Source organism: Fukomys damarensis, unplaced genomic scaffold, assembly GCF_012274545.1.
Source record: "Fukomys damarensis isolate Sample0158 unplaced genomic scaffold, DMR_v1.0_HiC HiC_scaffold_20, whole genome shotgun sequence".
Lineage (NCBI taxonomy): Eukaryota > Metazoa > Chordata > Mammalia > Rodentia > Bathyergidae > Fukomys > Fukomys damarensis.
In genome coordinates, this window is record NW_022900932.1 from 20,842,386 (window position 1) to 20,862,286 (window position 19,901).

The 19,901-nt window shown below is 47.6% G+C and overlaps 1 protein-coding gene across 1 annotated transcript; it reads left to right on the forward strand.

Moving 5' to 3' along the window:
• The first annotated feature begins 18,142 nt into the window (after window positions 1-18,142).
• Neurog3 (neurogenin 3) lies at window positions 18,143-18,790 on the forward strand. The gene has a single exon (XM_010605987.1). The coding sequence runs from the start codon at window positions 18,143-18,145 to the stop codon at window positions 18,788-18,790; it is 648 nt and encodes a 215-aa protein (XP_010604289.1).
• The last annotated feature ends 1,111 nt before the right edge of the window (window positions 18,791-19,901 follow it).

Here is a 19,901-nt window from a genome sequence, read left to right on the forward strand (position 1 = left end):
TATAGAATGGTCTTCCATGGAGGAAAGCTGCTCACATCAGGGTGGCCATTAAGCAGAGAGAGAAAGGAAGAGCCAAGGAGGATGAGCCAGGTCATGCCTCCAGTCAACCACCTGTTTAGATCAGGCCCCAATTCCCAACAGCACATTAAGCCCTGAACTCATCCATGGATTCATGTCCCCATGATTCGATCACCTTCCAAAAGCCCCATCTCTAAGCACATGAGAGTTTGGGGGGGGGACATTCTTGACCTAAACCATAACAGAAAGCTAAGCCAACTCCCACCTCCAGAGGTGTCCATGGGAAGCACTCCTGTCCCAATTGTGTTCTATTATTTCAGCTGTTCTATTGGCTCAGTAGTGGACATGTGAATCAAGCTGGGCCAATGGAAGCCATTCTTAGGACTGCGCTGGATCTTTAGAGAAAAAGAGAACTTCCCTTTCACTGGGATTGCTAAGCTAATTTAAAACAAAACAAGTCTGCACTCCTTGGGATGTCTTTTCTGCAATGTCAAAAGGACCTAATATCAAATGGTTAAAACAGTAAGGAAAATGTGTTGCCTACATGAGAATATCTTCAAGGTAAGGAAGCTTCAGTGAATTCAGAAACTTTGTTAATGGTTTGTACTCTTTCAGTCTTCCATTCTGTGACCTTAACAATATTAACAAACCAGACCTTCCTTTCCCCACTATGAAGAAAGCTAGCCCATGCACAACACAACAGTTTTGCAGAAGAGAAAGGCTTTAACTTTAACTCATGAGGCAGTCAAACATAAGAAGACCAGAGGACCTGGACTCAATTGTGCCTGCTTGAGAATAGGGTTTGAGATATTTATGCTAGAAAAATTAGGATGGTTCTGAGTTATGGAGAAAGGTGGTTGATGGTAAGGAGAAGTGAATTAATTAATTAGTAGCCTGTGTAGACAAACTCCAAGGCTCTTCATAAGACATATGTTCAGAAAGTTACAGCAATAATTTAGGCCCCCTGACAACAAAAGGCCACCCATGGGACACTTTTTACAGGCCCAGTGATGAGGGTCAGTGGTTTCAACCAGTTTAATCCAGACAAGTCTTCCTCAAAATTCCTTTTTAAAAGAGGCTTAAAATAATCCTTACCAAAGTAGCCACGTGTCAGACACTCTATTTGTAGTAAAACTAGGAGGAGTCCTTTCCAAAGAAAAGGATGTATCTTTGATTTTGGAATTTTAACCAGGAAGGGAGAATGAGTCAAGCCTCCTATAAGAAGAAAATGATTGTTAACTTCATAATGGGGAATGGATGTAATGTGTTGGTTTTGGTTTCAAAATAGTGCAAGATGGCATGTATAGTTTCTGATATAAGCATCCAGACCAGGAACCAAGAGAGGAGTTTCTAAAACAAAGGCTTTAGAGCAGCTATTATTAGCCAGGGATTTATCTCAGTGGTTCTGCTGCCTGCCTCACAACCACAAGGTCCTGAGTTCAATCCCTGGTACAAAAAAAGCAGCTATTATTGATATATTCTAACAATTTTTTTAAATGTGCTCAAAAAATCAAGAAAAATTGTGATCTGAACAAATTAACAGATGGTAATCTCAGTAGATAAATACAAACCAACTTCTTATTATTGAAGAGAAAAGTTGCACATAAGGGAAAATGTTGGAAGATCCATATGGCACTGGAATACAGTTGAAGACATCAGTATAAGTTTAACTTAATGTCACACATTATATAAATAAATAATCATCTATATTTCATGTAATAATATGTTGGCACGTGTGTGTGTGTGTGTGTGTGTGTGTGTTTTCTAGCACTGCCCATGAAGACAGCCTGGCAGCAATGGCACCCCAAAAGTAATGAACACATACAGATTCCAGCTTTTTGTTTCTAAAACCATTCCTAATAAAAGGAATCAGAGATCCATGAAGAGATAGTAGATTCTTGGACTAGGCAAAAAATACAAAGACAATCCTGGAACATCTTGTAATATGAGAAAGTAAGCAAATGCTCAAAAAACAAAATAATGACTGTATGCCAAAACATAGGAACTAACTTTAAAGCACCTCAATAACTAAAACTGGAAAATTGAGACGATGAAATAGATTATGCAGCATTCAGTTATTACCTGTGACATATGTGGTATCATTAGAGATCCTATTGACTTTGTTTTATTTCATTTCATTTATATCTTTATTTATTTAGGTGCTAGGGTTTGACTTCAGGGGAACTCCTCCCCTCTTCTGAGTCCTTGGGGTTCAGGTGAAACAGGCTCCTCATTTCCCTTTCTCACTTTCACATACACTGCTCCAGAGATGCAACAGGGGACTCGGGCTAAGCCACTCAGAGCATCTCATTCCTCCAGCCTAGTGATGAGTTCAGAGAAGGACATGACATCCAGCAGACAATCATAGCTAAAGGGACTCACTTGTAGGACTAGCTTGTGCTCTGAAGGAAGTAAATACATCTGGCAAGACTTCACCTGAAGTGGAAGAGAATGCTCTTACTGCAGCATAGGCTTATTCCAACAGCCTCCAAATATATCTTTGACTCAGATAAATTTGTTAAAACCATTTTCCCTGGGACTCATCCCACAAATGTCAGAGGACCTCCAGATCCTGTGTAGGACAAGTCTGTGGGGATTAAGTTCACTTCCTGGGACTCTAGTCCTGGTTCTTAGGAAGCACTTGGGACCTCAGCTAATTGGTGGTTCCAGCTCTATCCTTGCATGCAGGACAGGTAATTGCACTTCTGTTTCTCTGATCTTTCTATATTGTGTCCTGCTATGCTAAGACTAGCTGTCCAAATCACATAATCGCTTTGCCTGCTGACTTCCTATACGGTTTAACCATACAAGGACATTAGAAGGAGGCCCCAGAGACAAGAAGGGGTGAGAAGGGACTCACTCATTCTTGGCACTTCCTGTTAGCATCACCCCAGCAACAACAGAAACAGATTTTAGGCAAGAAGTTTCTAGTTTCCTTTGGCAACCTCAGCACCAGCCTCATTCCATAACTTCTGCAATATTAGCACCAGCCAATCTTCCTCCTTAGAGGGCTGAACTCTGGCTTCCCAGAACTCTTGCTTTGAGTTCCTAGGTTCTAATAATTCTCCTTTTTGTTCTAACAACTCTTTCTTTTGTTCTAATTACTCTCAAATAATTCTTCTTTTAGTTTTCCTAGAGGATGTAGCTGCTTTCTGTAGTTATTCTGGGTTCCTTCGGTGTCTGCTTTTGCTTTTTCAGACTTCCATCACCTACTTATCCAATTCCCTGTATTAAATTATGTCAGTTGCAGTATCAATATTTTGTTTTCCTAACTGGACCTTGACCATTGCATCTGTCCAGTGTTCAGCAGCTTTTATTGATAAAAGACCAGTTAGTAAATATTTGGGACACTGTGAGACATGAAGTCTCTGTTGCAATTAATGAATTCTACTGTAGTAGAATCTAAATGACAAGCATGGTTATATTTCAAATAGGTGCTAGGCCATGGTTTAGTGGCCTGTATTAAACCAAGTTTGAAAAGAATCATAATAGGTTGAAACAGGAAGTCAAATCTGAACCTGAGCTAAACAGAAGGCTGAGAATGATTAGGTCCAGCCTCTAACTTTGGGGAAGTCATAATTTTTTCTTGAACTGTGGTGTCTTTGGTTACAAAATGAGATGGCTGAGCTATTGTTAGCTAATTGTTATGATTACTTTGTTATTTCCAAAGCACTAAATACATAAAACAATGTTTCAGATCAGCTTCCCTGGGAAGAAAACTGAGGTGGAAATTACTGTCCCGGAAGTTTGGTAGGAAGTTCTCTTAGGATCAATATTTGTGAATAAGAAAGGAAAGGATCAGGGAGAGGGAAAAGTTGGGCTGAGATGTGGTCTCAACAAGGACCCCACTCTGCCACAGGAGTGTTTTGAAACTGGGAAGTTTCTTGAGGTTGTCTCAGTTGGGGTGGCAGAGATAGACTTCTATACCTTACTGTGACCCATAAGCATATAGGGGCTGCCCCAAGACAGGACATAACCTTGGGTTACACAGCTGAGTTTACTTCTGAAGAAAGCTGGGAGCTGATGGTACTCCTAGCATCTGCGTTATCAAGTCCTTCATTGCAGAAGGATACTCACAGCATATACTACAGTCCACCCCTTATGCTGCTTGGATTTCAGAGTCACACTTTTACGTAAGTTCTGATGTGAGTTCTCTAGAAATCTAGGTAGATTTTCTTTTCCAGGGGAGAACTTGAAAAATGATGACACCACTTGGAGGAAAACAATGCTGCTGCAGCTGGTCTTAGGTCACAAGCAATATCTGTAATCTCCCTCCTTTTCTATATGTTCTAGATTTGCCCCACCCATAGATGACTTTCCTGCTGGTCCTGGTGGCTTGTCTGATGCCATAGCCCAGACTTTCATTCCTAAGAGGTCTGAGTCCCTATCACCATGTCCTACTTAGGTTATAACACTACCATAGCCCTTTGCCTCTAAACCCAGTCAAGGGAGTTCCAAAATGTTCACACATGGATTGCTTGGGTAGCAGCAATCTATTACTTTCTAATTGCACTGATAAAGGCAATCCTATATCCTCCTGGGAATCAAGACCAAATACTCCTGCCAAGATGGACTAGTTCTCCTGCTTCAAGAAAACTGACTACTGATGCTGCAGCCTTTACTTATAGTTCAGTGGCACTCTTGTTCTGTCTCCTGGTAATGTACTCCTGCTTGAAGAGCGTTCTTGGCTTCTTCTGTTCATGTCTCCCCACAGGTGCCCATTAAGGTACATGATGAGGGTGTGCAATCTCAGCTCAGATCCATTTAGAGGCATCCTGTTGCTCCTGGCATAAATGCTCACAAAGCCCCATAAGACCAGCCCAGCAACATCTGTCTCCAGCTTCATCATGAACCCCTTCCTCCTTCTCCATGCTTTCTCTATACGCCCTTTCCCTTTACCCAGTGAACCATACCCCTTCCTGCTTCAGTACTTTGAAGATGCTGGTCCCCTCCCTAGAGTATCTTCCTTGACAAATTTCTTGTCAAGGGGAGTGACTGTACACTGTCATTGCACCCTAAAGCTTGTCACTCAGACCTCTCATCAAGATTGTCATCTATTACTTTGTTAATGTCTGCTTCCTCGAATACTTATTTCAGTCTCATCACTGCTTACCCAGTGGTCAAAAGATAATGGCCTCTGTGAATCATTATCTTCATTAAGAACTGAGCTGTAATCTAAATAGTGAATATATATTGGTTCATCTCATCCTAGAGCAGCCCTACAAGTGAGTACTATTTTTGCTCTGTGTTATAGATGAAAACTGAAGGCCAAAGAAGTTAAGTAATTTGTCCAGCATCACAAAAAATATATAAGATCAATATGCAACCTAGATTCAAACACAGCCCATCTGCCTGAGTCTGGAATCTGTGCTTTGGGATCACTCCCTAAGCTGCCACCTTAGAGTGGACGGATGCTAATTCCCAGTTAACAGAGGAACAGTCTACAGTTCCATACAACTTAAGTTAGAGTACAGAGCCCCAGGACTCTTTCTTGTAGCCTTAGTTTCTATATTGTGCCTACAATGACACCAAAAAAAGGTTTTAATCTCATCGCTTAGATATGACCTGAAACTTCTGGCCTAGGTGCCTGCCTTCTCCACCAGACACTGAGCTCTTGAAGTAGGACTGCTGTACTCTTAGCACACACAGCCTGGTCCATTTCAGACTTCAGGAAGTTTATGTAAAATATTTAAGGATCATTGATTTGTTTTGTCCTAATTTTAATTCAAGTCTTTCATTTGATCAAAGCTTTAGCACACCTCTGTAAAAGAAAAAATGTTGGGCATGGTGGCGCATGCCTGTAATCCCAGCATTTAGGAGGCTGAGGCAGGAGGATCACTGTGAGTTCAAGACCAGCCTGGGCTACATAGTGAATTCGAGGTCAGCCTCAACTACACTGTGAGACCCTGTCTCAAAAAAAAAAAGAAAGAAAGAAAGAAAGAAAAATTAATTCTCAAAAAAAATTTAATGGAGAAGTTGTGTGGCTGGGGATTTAGCTCAGTGGTGCCACTGCCTGCCTTGCAAGTACAAGGACCAGAGTTTGATCCTAGGTAGCAAGAAGCAAAAAAAAAAAAAAAAAGAAGTTGTGTAATTTGACTAAAATTGTTCAACAATCTCCAGGCCACTGGTTCTTAATATTTAGAAAGGTCATCATGGACCCCTTAGACATCCAATGAAAATCTACAGAATGATCCCACAAGCCCTGAGTTTCACAATCCCTGGTAGTCCCTGGACTAGGGGAAGATGAAAAGAGAGAGGGGCAGGGGGGCACTACATTCAAAAGCACTACTTAGTATAAGGAAGAAAAGTTCATATTTTTCCAATGACTAGGTGGGGCAAAGATTTTTAGCAATAGATTTCCAATTTTTTTCTGGGCATAAAGCCAGCCAGACTATATTTCCAGATACCTTCCAGCTAAATGCACCTATGTTTTTAAGCACTAGCTTTTAGAAACATGAGCACAAGCTCCCAGGTTGTGTCTTTCAAAAAAGATGTACATCTCCTCCTTTTCCATCACCCTGTAGCTAGAATGTGGACATGCTGGTGACCCTATTGAGTCATCAGAATAAAGAAAATGCCCTAGGAGTGTCAATAACAAGAGAAAAGGTGCTCAATCAAGGTCGGGTAGGTTGAGGCAACCCTTGATTTTGTGTTTTCTTTATTATCTGAGTGAAGAAAACAGGGTAACTCCATGATGGAGGTCACTAAATTACTTTACCATCCTTAACATCCTGCAGCTCTGTAAAAGCCAGGCTGATGTCCTGTTTAGTTGGTAAATGTGATGATCATTGGGATGTTCATAAAGATTCATGTTTTCCTCCATACCTTGGTTTAGGTAACTCCGTGAGCAGATCCTGAGGCAAGGAATCAAGTGCAAGTAGTTTCTTTGGGAGGCAATCCCAGGAAGCAGGTGGGGAAGTAAAAAAAAAAAAAAAGTCTCTAAAGGATATATTACAAAATCATTTTCCACTGTGAGAAACTGTAGCTTAGTCCCACTGGGAACTCTGGGAAACAGGGAAGAAATGCCTCAAAGTTATTCTAACTTTGGGTTACTCATCCACCAAACCCTTTTACTTGTTGGATGGAGGCATTGACTGCTGTACTTTTCAACTTGTCATGTGCACTGGTCAAGCATTAATCCATGGCCGGGGGGAAAACAAAAACCCAGATAGAGAACCACAGATGATCATATGAATAGCCTTTGCCTTTGGTATGTAAGGGCAAATATTGAAGGATAAAAATGGGCAATGACATCAGTGCTACACTTTTCTTCTGGACACACAGTAGGGCTGTACTTCCATAACCTTTTTGAAATTGGATATGGTCGTGGAGGTGCCTTTAGCCAATGCAGTGTGAATGTGAGTGTGACAGTTAATCTTGATTGTCAACCTGATTGAATTAAGAAACACCTAGGAAATTATTAAAAGATATTTTGGGGTGTGTCTGTGGGTGCTTCCAGTGACAGTTGGATCACAAGGACTCTAACTTCATTAATGAATCACAATTTGATAGCATTATTGGGAGGTGATGGAGACTTTGGAAGGGAACGGGGTACAGAGGCATGACGTTGGGAGCTATATCTGGTCCCCAGTCTGTTCCTCTCAGCTATTTCCCTCGTCCTCTGCTTTCTGGCTACTATGAAGTAAGCAGCTTTCTTTGCCACGCCCTTTCACCATGATGTATCTGGAACCAACCCATCATGGACTGAAACCTCTGAAACAATAAGCCAAAAGAAACTCTTCCTCCTCTGAGCTGACTTTTGGTCACAGCAACAAAAAACTAACTAACAAACGGTTACATTTGCCGTATTTGTACAGAAGCTTTAAGAGTTTGTGTGCAATTTACTACAGTGTTTACCTTGTCACGGTGATTGTGGAAACACATGCAAAGATGGAGGCTCCTGTAGCATCAGTCCCTGAGTGACTATGAAGATCCGGCTGTGATCTCCTACCCTGTGGCTGTGGTAGAAATACATTAAGAACAAGATATAAAAATTGGACTTACTGAAGTGACTGAAATTCTGGAGCTGTTTGTTACCACCACTGAAAACAATCTCTTCTGATGGATACAATAATGATAATCCACCGTGACAAAGCTAGCCATGGAGCTCCTAAACTGGATTCAGCAGTCCACAAATAGGTTTTGTTTGATCCATTTAATCCTGCTTTACAAAACTGAATTTATGTGTCTGGCTTTGTGTTTAATGAAAATGTCCTAAGATCTGGTAAACGTTGGCCACGTTCTCTCTTGGCAGCAATCCCCTGTAGCTGAACAGTTGTACCCATTTTAAATGTGGTATAAGGTCTCCACGGAGTACTCTTCATCACATACTGGCTGCTTCCCTCCTTCATATGACCTGACTCCATAGACATTTAGCATTGGAACCAGTCCTTAGTGCTCTACACAAGGCCATACGGGAATCACTAATATTCAGGAACTCCACAGCCTTGGTTCACCACTCACCTCAGAATTCACAGCAGCCAACTGGGTTTAATCAGCCTCTTCCACTATCCCAGTCCTTCCAAACTCCCACTGGCTGCCAGCTACCCAGATCTTCCATAGCCTTCCCATGTCTGGGCCCATCCATCCAACCTCTAATGGAGACCTGTATTAGTTGGCAGCATCCTTGTTAAATTCCCAATATAAAACAGCTGCTGTCCTGAAGGAGCTCATCCTATGTGGAGGTAGACACTCGCACACATTCAGGAAAAGTGCCCTCCAACTACAAAGCACAGTTAGATGGGTATCAAATGGGAGCAACTCAAAACAGGGGTTCTGGGACTCCATCATGGGATGGTAGAGAGAGTTTGGGTTCTGACCTCCTCCTCTCATGGTGCAACCTTGGACAAGACACATTTCATCTCTGAGCCTCCTTTCTCAGTTATTTGTCAATTTATGGTTCAGACAACATGCTAGAAAAGGCATTCCACAGCATTCATCCTCAGATTTGGGGTATTTCTCACCACACTTAGCATATCAGAGGTTTGTGCTGTTGAATCTCAACTCTTCAGAAGAAGGCTGTTGTTGATTCCAATTTGTTCAGGTTAAGGACTGTAAGCAATGAATTCCATCCATGTTCTTGAAGGGCTTTTATGGCAGGTGGATAAGTGCCCCTCTTTATGTGTCCACTTATTTGGAAGATGCCTTTCTAATCACTGTTCTATACAACTGAACAGACATCCTAACTGTTTGTAATAATGAAGTCATGAAAGATATGTCAGTTAATCTTAGTAATTAATTTGACTGGACTGAGACTCTGGGATTGATGCCTGGAGTGTGGGGGCACTGACCTCACCAGTATTCAGCTCTGGGCCAGTAGGAGGTGGCGCCCAGCCAGAGGCAGTGGTCATGTGACCTTAATGATTGTATCTGGCCACTGGGCTCCTCAGTGCTCTGCTTCCCCACCACCCGGAAGTGAGCAGCATTCCTCCACCACGCCTTTCCACAGTGATGCGTCTGTCTCGAAACCAGCCAGCTAAACAAAACTGAAACTCGGCGCTAAAATAATCCGCTCCTCCTTTAAGTTGTGGGGGTCAGTTATTTTGTCCCAGAGACAGAAATCTGGGCATCCAGGGGAGATAGGACCTCCTGAGGTCATCTCGTCCACCCTCCTACCTGCAAGTAGACTGCACAAGAATTTTAGACCAGAATAGGTTTTTACAGACAGAATCCAACTTCATCTGAAGAGGATTCTCACCGTGCTCATTTGTTGGGAACGACGTGGTCATAAATAACCTAAATCCCTATTTTTCCATTCAAGCCACTTTTCTGGGGTCTGATATCACACAGAGACTGTGGGAACAGCTGGCCACCACCTTCTCATAATGACCATTCATAAACATTTATGGGACAGAGGTAGATGTATCCAGTTCATCTCGGTGTCTGGCAATTACACTGACAGGACTTGATTTGTCATTTCCAGTGCAGATAGAAGCTCTGAACAAAAAAGAAAAAAGAAACAACACCATGCCCCCTTCGACACTTACATCTTCAAAACATACCCAACCATCACACAAAGTCATGTGCAGGACACCTCCAAGCCTGTGATTCCCGATGGAACAGAAGGAATAGACATATGCCTGTACTATATTATGGTTTCGATCTACAATGGCCCCCAATGGGCTCAGTGCTCAGACCTGGATAGGGCTTTTGGAAGGTGATTGGATCTCAGGGCGCTGTAGCTGACTTGTTGTCAGGAGGTGGGGTCTGGTTAGATGTGGGTCACTAGGGGCATAACCCGGAAGACAATATTCTCATCCTGGCTCCTCCCACCTCTCTGCTTCCTGGCTGCCATGGGTTGAGCATCTTTTTGCTCCACCTCGCCCTTCCACTGTGCCAATTCTGCCTTGGAGCCAGTCAACCAGCGTGGACTAAAGTTGTGAGCCATAGTAGACCTCTCCTCTTTTAAGCCGTGGGTATTGGGTATTTTGTTGTAACAGTGGGAAAGTGACCAAGACACCCTATCAGCTAACCTCACTGATTAACCTGCACCTCCTTCTCTGCTATTATTTAGCAAGAGCTTAAGGAGGGTTGGATTTATGGAAAGATCACAAGTGGGACCCACAGTGTAACACAGAACTAGGGTGGATGGGACATGGATTTTGGTTAAAAGACCTATTCTTATTCCCACCCTGTGATATGAATTAAGTGCACCTAGGTAAGTTACATCATCTCTCCCAAGCCTTGGGTTCTACTCTTACAAGACAGGATGCTGATTTTTTTACCATGCTGCTCCCTATTTGATGAGAAGTGTGCTAACCAAATAGAAACCTGCGCCATTACTGTTGATGATACCATGGCAGCATCTGCAGTATCCAAAGTGGACTGAATGAAGGGAGAAGAGCAAGAGGAGCCTCCTATCAGAAATTCTAATTACACCTATGTGTATTTCTGGGTATAAATTTCTTTTGAAGTATGTTTTATTATATACATATTTATTTATAAATGACTGAGCACTTGCTACCCGCTGTTCTTGATCACTTTAGAGATATCAGAATCCAGCCAATAATTTACAATTGTCCCCTTTTACAGGTGAGAAATAAAGGTATTTTCAGAGAGGTTGAGCCTACAGGCCAAGGTTACACAAGTACTAGTTGCAGAACTCTAAACTGGAGCTCAGACTACCTGATTCAGAATCCCATTCTCTTTTCTAATACAAAAGTGCTGCTGTAATTTATAAACAAACCATATTTTGTATGTATTTTATACTGCACACTACATATTAGAAATCGGGAATAGCTAACACATGCTGACGGATCAACCCAAGTAATTTTCCCACAGATCTATATAATAAAAAAGGTCCACCTGCTTTAAAGTCTAAAAAGGGAGAAATATGAGGTTCATTGTATTATACAGCAGGGCTAGGACTGGGTAAGACAGATGTAGCGCATAGGGCACAAGGTCTCTGGAAGATCTCACTTCAAGGCCACACCAGCCTGACCTGCAGGGAACACAGGTTGAGAGCACTTGCTGTGAAAAGAGGAGGGAAATATCTCATTATTTATTATCCAGAATACTTCAATTCCTGGGCCACCAAAGTGCTAACAGACTTTCCCACCTCCAACAGGGTGCCAAGGGTGGTACGCTGGAGACCCTGGATTAGTGGGTAGGGGCCAGGAGAATGACGAAATGAAGATTCCCTGCCAGGTAGCAGGAGCGCATGCAAAGGAAGCTGAGCGCCAAGCTCAGACCTTGAGCTTCAGACTGCCCAGGTGAAAATGGAAATTTGAAAAATCCGTTTCTGGTTTGCCCACAGATTATATGAGCATGTGAGAAAGTGACCCACCTCCTTTTAAATTCCACATCAATATCAGCGTTACTAACGAGTGTGTGTAAAATTGGTACATCCCATTCTATTGTTTTTCTCCACTGGGTTACTCTAGAATTAGCTCTTGACTCACCTTCTGTCTCATCCTCTTCCTGCTTTTCCAGCCTGATAACAAGAGGGGCAGGTGAATCTCACCACTGGTGACCTAAAGAAGGGATGTGGGCAGCTTCCTCTGGTTCTCACTCCTAACTCACAACAATTCTGAGAGCCTTTGTTTCTCACGGCTGCTCCAAAACAGAGTCCTCAAGTGGGGCCTGTGTATGGGAAAGAGGCATCAGGTTGGGGAGCTGAAGATGAGCCAGGCAGAGTAATCTGTCATTCCAAGCCTGGTTTCCACAGAGCCATCCCCCAAAAGTAAGGTGCCCTGACTTGGGCCAGCACACCTCAGAAATGCAAGTACATCCAGCAAAATAAGTGCAGACACAGATTATAAGGACAATTTGTGATGCTGCCCCTGTCTTTAGAAATGAAAAGAGCAGATCCAAGTTCACAGGGATGATAGGTAAGGCAGAATTTTCTCCAGAAACAGTTACTGAGGAAGAAAAGGGCTCCAGAGCTACATACCCGCCACACATTTTCCCAGCTCCATCCCAACAGCAGGAGACATAAAGGTCTGAAAGCCTGATTTCAGCTGGAGTGCCTGACCTGTCACTGAGTGGCCCACGGTTTGCCTTTGAGGACTGGAAGATGAAGAGGGCAGAGGATGGCTTTCTAAACCCTGAGTGCCAAGCCTCTCTCCCCAATGCCATCAATGCCACCAAAGCTCAGATCTAGAAGAAGACGTGGAGAGTGATGTGCAGTGGAAGGTCCCCTGACAGCCGAGACTTCCAAATTGGACAAACTTTAAAAGGAAATCACACGGCACCCTCCACACCCACACACATACACACAGTTTCTCCTTGAGTAGATGGCAAACCAAGGCCTACAGAGATGAAACAATTTGCTCATGATGGCACAGCGATAGTGGCAGAGCCAGGCCTCCTTTCCAGCCCTACCTACACACACACACACACACACACACACACACACACACACACACAGTGCTCTTCACAACACATTCGTCACTGAAGCCCAGCTCTGTGAACTTGCTTCTGACCTGCCAGGAAATGTGTGAGCAGAAGTGTGCCAAACCAACTCTGGCACCTGGCGCCAGGACAGTCCCCAGTGCGCCCAGGCGGGGGCCAATTCCTGGGAATTCCTGGAGAGTCCAAGCTTCTTGGAAGCTCAGAAGCCTAGAAGTCAAGGGAGACCAGGGGTCAGGCAATGGCCAGCAGGCACCTTCAGGCTGTCCAGCCCTCCCAGCTCTGCCGCGTTCCCATTCCCTACAGCCTTTCTCTCCACACTCTGAGGTCTTCAGCCAAGCTCTCCCAAGGGCACACGCCAAGTTGGAGGACCCTGGAGGTGTCTTCCCACCCCCTCTGGCTTCCGTTGTTTATTTCTTCTTAGCGAGGGAAAATCACACAGCCTGTTTGTTTCCGCAGCCTGGGCATGCGTAGAACTGGACATATGGGCATCTTGCACTCCGCATTTGTGTCATCAGCAGCGTTTTCTGTGGATGCTTGTGTGTGTGTGTGTGTGTGTGTGTGTGTGTGTGTGTGTCTGGGGTGGGCGCTGGGAACAAATGTGCATCTGTTAAATTTGACAATAAAGTCATATAGCAAAGCTGCCAAGATACGGGGTGAGGCGGAAGATGGAGGGGTGGGGGAAAGCCAGGGTCTCAAAAGGCGAGGCCAAAGCGCCTGGCCCAGGTATTATGTGGGAAGAAGGTGAGGCGAGCAGCTGCTCCTTCTCTCGGGGTGTGTGTGGGAGTGAGGGTGCGCGTTTGCCTGTGAAGAGTACACACCGACCTGCTCAGCATATGGCGCCACAAATCACAGCTTCTCTCCCTCCTCCTACCCCCCACTCCCCTCACAGCTCCTGACTGAGCGTAGAGCAGAGAGGCGCTGAGAAGAGGCGCCTTTTCAACAGGTGTCTTGGTGCGCAATGCACCTTTTCACGCATTCACGATCTCCCCAGCCGGCAGCAATAATGTGGACACTTTGTTTCCCGGCGCTGTGCGCGAGAGGCGAAAGCCCGGGGGAGGCGGCCTTAGGCAAGGAGGGGGAGCTAGAAATAAAGACCTCGGGCGCTCCTGAGCGCCCTCTCCTCCCTTTGTTCGAGGACTCCCTGAACCGGAGCTCCCTCGCGCGCCCTGGGGGGAGGGGGGACTGGCTAACATATGGCGCCCTCTCACCTACCCAAGAAAAGGAACCAGCCACCCATTCAAGAGCGCACGAGGTCCCTGGGCCTGGGGAGGGGGGAACCTCTAAGGGAAGGGTTTCTATCCTAAAGCCTAAGAGGAGCTTGCCTTATCTCTCCCCACCCAACCTTCACCATCCCTTCAGCCGGCTCAGCAGCTGGTGGGGAGCAGTGCGCTGGGCAGCACCAGCCTGCGGAAGCGCCCCTGCTCCTGGCAGATGAAATATGGGGATGGTGAGCCCCTGGAGACCATATGCTTTCAATAAAAGAAGACAAATAGGACCGAGATAGGCCTTGCAGCCAACCTGTTATAAATGAGTGGCAATTGGGCCAATGTACACGGGGTGCAGGGCCCCCGGGGGGGAGGCCAGCTTGGTGCCAAATCCATGTGTCAGCTTCTGGGACAGGTGTGCCCAGGGGCCAGGGGCCAGGTCTCCCCCCTCCGGGTTTATCACGGCAAAGGTAATATTGTGCTAACTATGAGTAAACAGTCATTGTGAAAATGAGGGAGAGTTTATCAGAGGCGAACTAGTTGGGGGGTGGCCTAACAATAAAGTTGTCCGCCTTGGGAGCAGGTGACGGCTGGCTGCACTGACTCCCGCAGTAGATGTTTTCCAAAGCACTCCACTTTACAATCTCTTGTAATTATTTATTAAACGAAATCTATTTATTATTATTTTAGCAAACACTGGAGACAGGTGGAGCTTTCTTTTCGTCCTCTCCTTTTGTTTGAAGGGCTGTTTGAAGTGGCCAGTCTCGGCCCGGGCAGCTCGCTCGCCAGATTTTTGTCTTCCCCTCTTTCTGTGCTGAAGCGAAGTTGAGAGAAAGAAGCCCCCTCCTCTGGCAACCCATTAGCTATTCAGCTTCCCCTGACCCCCCCTTCCCGGGTCGATTCTCAAAGACCCCCCAGGCGATGCTAAGGTTCCCCCCGCCCACAGGAAAGCGGCAGAGCCGGCCTCTGCCTTCCTTCTTTTCCAATCTGCGCTGGGTCTCTAGGCATCTGTCTGTCGCCTCTCTTTTGGACCCCCTCACCCTTCAGGCTAGCTAGGTCCCAGAAGGTCCAGCGACAGGGGGTTACCTAGGGCCTCAGAGATGGTGAGTTACTCCGGGCTGTAGGAATAGGCTCTAATCCCAGTGGGAAGAGCAGTTTTACAAACACAACCAGTGCGCCCTGCGCGACCAACATCTGCGCCTCCGCTGCTAAAGCACAGGAATTAACTTTGGAGAGGGGTCTGTGCCTGCGCTGCAGCTGAGATGCCGGGTATGAGTTCTTCATATCTAAACCTCTGAAGCTCCTGAACATCTGGTCTGGGTCTCTGGGCCAGAAGCAGAGCCTCAAAAAATCCTTTGCATCTGGCAAGGGCAGCTTTTCCGCTGTGCGCTCCTCGCCCTCACTGCATTTTGCGCAAAGCTGGTGGTGGCAGTGGGAGAGCCCTGGACGTCTCTGAGCCCGTGCAATGTTGGGGAGTCTGGATAAGAATTCCAAACAGGTCCCAGAATTCTCTAGCAATCAAGAAATTTTGGCAAGAATTCCCAGATATTTTCCTGGTGCAGGAAGCTGGCCTTGCGCTCTGGCCAGTGCTCACTAGTTTCTCAGGGCACACCCCAGCCAGGGAAACCCCACTGTCATTGGAGGTTCACAGTCAGATGAGTCACCACAGTGGGCTTCTGCCCAGGTCCACAGGATACCAGAGGGGCACTGGGGTCGCTCAGCCAAAGCTCTCTCAACAAAGTCCAGGAGGATCCCAGGCCCCTAGGAGAGCGTGCTTTGAGACTCCTTTCCCTCGTCCTACTGTGCAGGGGTATAAATGAAACATGGGACAGAAAAGTAGAAACATAAGAGTGAGAGTGGAGGCAGCTCCCCCTGCCTGGGAGTCTGGACCATTACTCCTTTTCTAATCTGAACTTGTTATTCCTCACAGATTCAGGACTTCCTCTGTTTTCTGAATTTTGGACAGAAATCAATGGCAGGCAGCAGGTGCAAGTGAAAACCTAGACCTGTGAGTCAGGATCTAATTCCATGTTGTCACTTGCAATGCAACCTTGGGCATATCACTTTCCCTCTCAGGGCCTTGACTTTTCCATCTGTAAAAAGGGCAGGCAGTTCATGCTTCCTTGATATAAGGGAAGACCTACAACAAAATATGAGACCCAAGGATGATGTGAACAAGGTGTTTGTCGGCCTTGATCTTGACTCCAGAGTTCATTTCCAGGCAGCCAAGAAAGGACCCTCTGCTCACAGCTACCAACTGAGATCCACAGAAGGGCACCCTAACCCAGTCCTAGAGGCTCCACCCATTATTCCCAAATATAGCATCTTCTGCCTAGGAGGGAATTTCAGTCCCCAAGCAGACTGTGCAATGAGAGGGCAGAATCACAGACCACTCTGTCCCACCTCCATCTCCTTAGTCTCCCAGCTGGGTCTGGCCCCTCCCGCAGTTGCTGGGAGACTTGTAGTATCTGGCACTGCTAAAAAGCAAACTCTGTTGCCTATGGAGACTTAACCTAGGCTCTGCTTATTTCCCAGGCACATCATCTATAAGAGGGCCAGGCAGAAGCTGAAACCCCTAACCTGAGTGACCAGAAGCAGAAGACTACGGAGTGTCGGAGTGTCTGAGGAGCAATAAGAGAGAGAGGCGGGGAAAGAAAGCGGGGATGGTGCCTTCAGAATCACTTGGAAAGATTTCCAGGCAGTGCTAAGAGAGGCAAAGTGGGGCCTTGAAGAATGCTGCACCCCCCTCCTCAGTCCAAGTGGTGCTGAGGCAGGGGGCTGGGCCAGGTGAAGCCTGCCAGCTCTTTCTCTCCTACGATTAGACAAGAGAACTGAGGGGAGAACAAGTTGATATGCTGGCTTCTAGTGGGCTTTCAAAAGACAAAAGGGCTCACTGTGAACTCCTGGCCCCAGGCTGACCCCTCACACATCCCTGAGCTCTCCCTACCCAGGCCCTGGCCTCAACACTAGGAAACTGTCCATGAGTGGCAGAGGTGAAATGCGCTGTCTGGAGTCCCACGACAGGCACCCGGGCCTCTGCATTGGGCTCAATGGGGAATCGAGTGAGATTCTAAGTATCTGGGGCGTGAGACAGTGTCTCAAGAGGGACCCCAGGGCAAAGACAAGGTCTCCTCTGTGAAACATGACCACATAACTTGACCCACAGTGAAGGACACTTTGCATTTAGATTTAGTGGTCACTTCTCCAAGCTGCTCGTCTGGACCCTGGCTCCTTGTTCTGTCTCTGGCACTGTCTTGCCTGTGGCTTTCTGGTGAGATTCGGTCTCCTCTGAGCCTATGTTTCCCACGTGTAACCCTCAGGGCTTGACCCATACAGGCTCCTCAAAGACCCCTCCAAGGTGTCGAGAGGTCTGAACAGGTGCCCAGGAAAGATGGAAAGGAGCAAAGAGGTCCAGGAGGGCAGACGCGCGCCAGACGGGGCTCTTCTCACTGGGCGAGGCTCTTTGAAGAACCGAGAGTTGCTGGGACCACGTCCAGAGGACTGAGCAAACAGAGCGGAGCTCCCCTCCCCCGACCCCAGCCCTTTGTCCGGAATCCAGCTGTGCCTGGCAGGGGAGGAGCGGGCTCGCGTGGCGAGGCCCCGAGGCCTTGGCGCTGATTGGCCAGTGGCGCGGGCAGCAGCCGGGCAGGCACGCTCCTGGCCCAGGGAGAACAGATAAAGCGTGCCAAGGGGCACACGACTTGTGGCTGTGGAAATCCCTGCGGTCTCGGCCCCGCGCAGAGAGCGCTACAGAGGCCCTGAACTCCTTTGAGCCGCTCTTCTCCTCTGGATCTAGGGCAACTCCCAAGCAGGGGGGCTTGTGGCTCAGTATAACTTGGGAGCGAGACGACCCAGCTCCCCGCTGCACTCTGAGACGCACAGCTCCATCCTTTTGAGCCCGGATTAATAGGTAACAATTGGTGGCCCCCAGGAGCGGGCACGGGAAAAGGGTCTTGGGGGAGAGGGCATTTTTTCCTCCACAGGTATTTTTCCCACCTGGCCTCAGAATTGCGAACTGTCCGGGTTCACTGATCCACGCTTACCCCTCCGTTTTACCCCGCCTCAGGATGGCGCCTCACCCCTTGGGTGAGCCCTCTAAACAAATGAGCCTCGAGACCGAGCAGCCCTTCCCTGGAGCCTCAGACATCGAAATACCGAGCGCCGCGTCCGCCCCACCCAGCCCTACGCTCACCCCCCGGGACCGTGCGGAGCCAGAGGCCGGAGGCTGCCGAGGGACAGCGAGGAAGCTACGCGTGCGGCGCGGAGGTCGCAGCCGGCCCAAGAGCGAGCTGGCGCTGAGCAAGCAGAGACGGAGTCGGCGCAAGAAGGCCAACGACCGCGAGCGCAATCGGATGCACAACCTCAACTCCGCACTCGACTCCCTGCGCGGCGTCCTGCCCACCTTCCCCGACGACGCGAAGCTCACCAAGATCGAGACGCTGCGCTTCGCTCACAACTATATCTGGGCGCTGACTCAGACGCTGCGCATAGCGGACCACAACTTCTACGGGCCGGAGCCGCCCGCGGCGTCCTGCGGGGAGCTGGGCAGTCTGGAGGGCGGCTCCCCTGGGGACTGGGGCTCCCTCTACTCCCCAGTTTCCCACGCTGGCAGCCTGAGCCCCGCCACCTCGCTAGAGGAGCGCCCCGGGCTGCGGGCGCCTACCTCCCCTGCCGGTCTGCACTCTGGCGCCCTGCCGTTCGCCGACTTCCTGTGAAGGGACCAGCCGGTGTCTGGGTCGTGGTGGACGAAGAGAGGGAGGGAGCCGGAGCTGTCGGGGGTGGGCGGCTCTTCTGGCCTCTCACTGGCTGACCCCTGTAGGTCCTCCCCTCCGAAATCTTTGGCGCTGCCCGCGGGGAGTGGCCCTGGCAGGTTAACCTTATTTTAGGTCTATCTTTGGCCACTCCGAAACCTCGTTCAGAGAACACCAGAAATGGTAGCGCTACACCACCCGAGATGGCCGCGGTCTTCTGTCTCCCAGCCCTCACTCAAGTCTGTTTGGCTGCTTCTCCGTCTTTTTACCACCCCTCCCTCAGCCTGAGTCCTAATGTTTGGTTTCTTCTCTCTTGCTCCCTTGCCCTGCCCTAAAGACGCCGCTGACTTCGCCTACTCCCAGTCAAGTACGGGTTCCGGGCAGCTCCATTCTGCCTTAATCCACGAAGGCAATCCTCTGTCTTCTCCGCCTGCACTTTTCGGAGCCTTTGCCCTCAAGAGAAAGGACGAGCAGGCTGTGTACTGCGAAAGTCCTAGCCGACCTACCCAGCTTCTCTGCGCCCTGCGGCGGAATCCTGAGCTGTAGTGGCAGGTGCCTGGAGCTCCGCGCGCTCCATTTAAAAAGAAACAGCTTGTAAACTATATTATATCGTTTGAAATGAATTTTGTTGTGGTAAATTATATGCCCCTCTCCCCTGTTTTACACGTTTGTATTTATTGATGAGATTTCATGGGGGGGAGTCTATATTTTGTACATAAGATTATTGGGGACTGGTGAATGAGATTTTGAGCCAATAAAAGATGGACCCTTAAGAATTTTCCCTAAGGTGACTCAGTTGTGCAGCAGAAGGTTGCACCCGCTGTTGGGGAAGGAGCACCTTTGTTCTAGGAAAGGGATGGGAGGATCTTGTCCCATCCCTTGGGTGCTGAACTCTGTGATTGCTTTACTCCCCAGGAAGAACAGGACTGGTTCCCCATGGGCACAGAAACTCATCCTGGGGAACCTAGGAGAGTGCCCCTGCTTGGCATGGGGGAACCTCTAGGGCCTCAGGGAACCTCATCTGATCTGTAAGAACCTGCAGTGCTCTGGCTGCTTTAGAACAGGAAAATGGAGG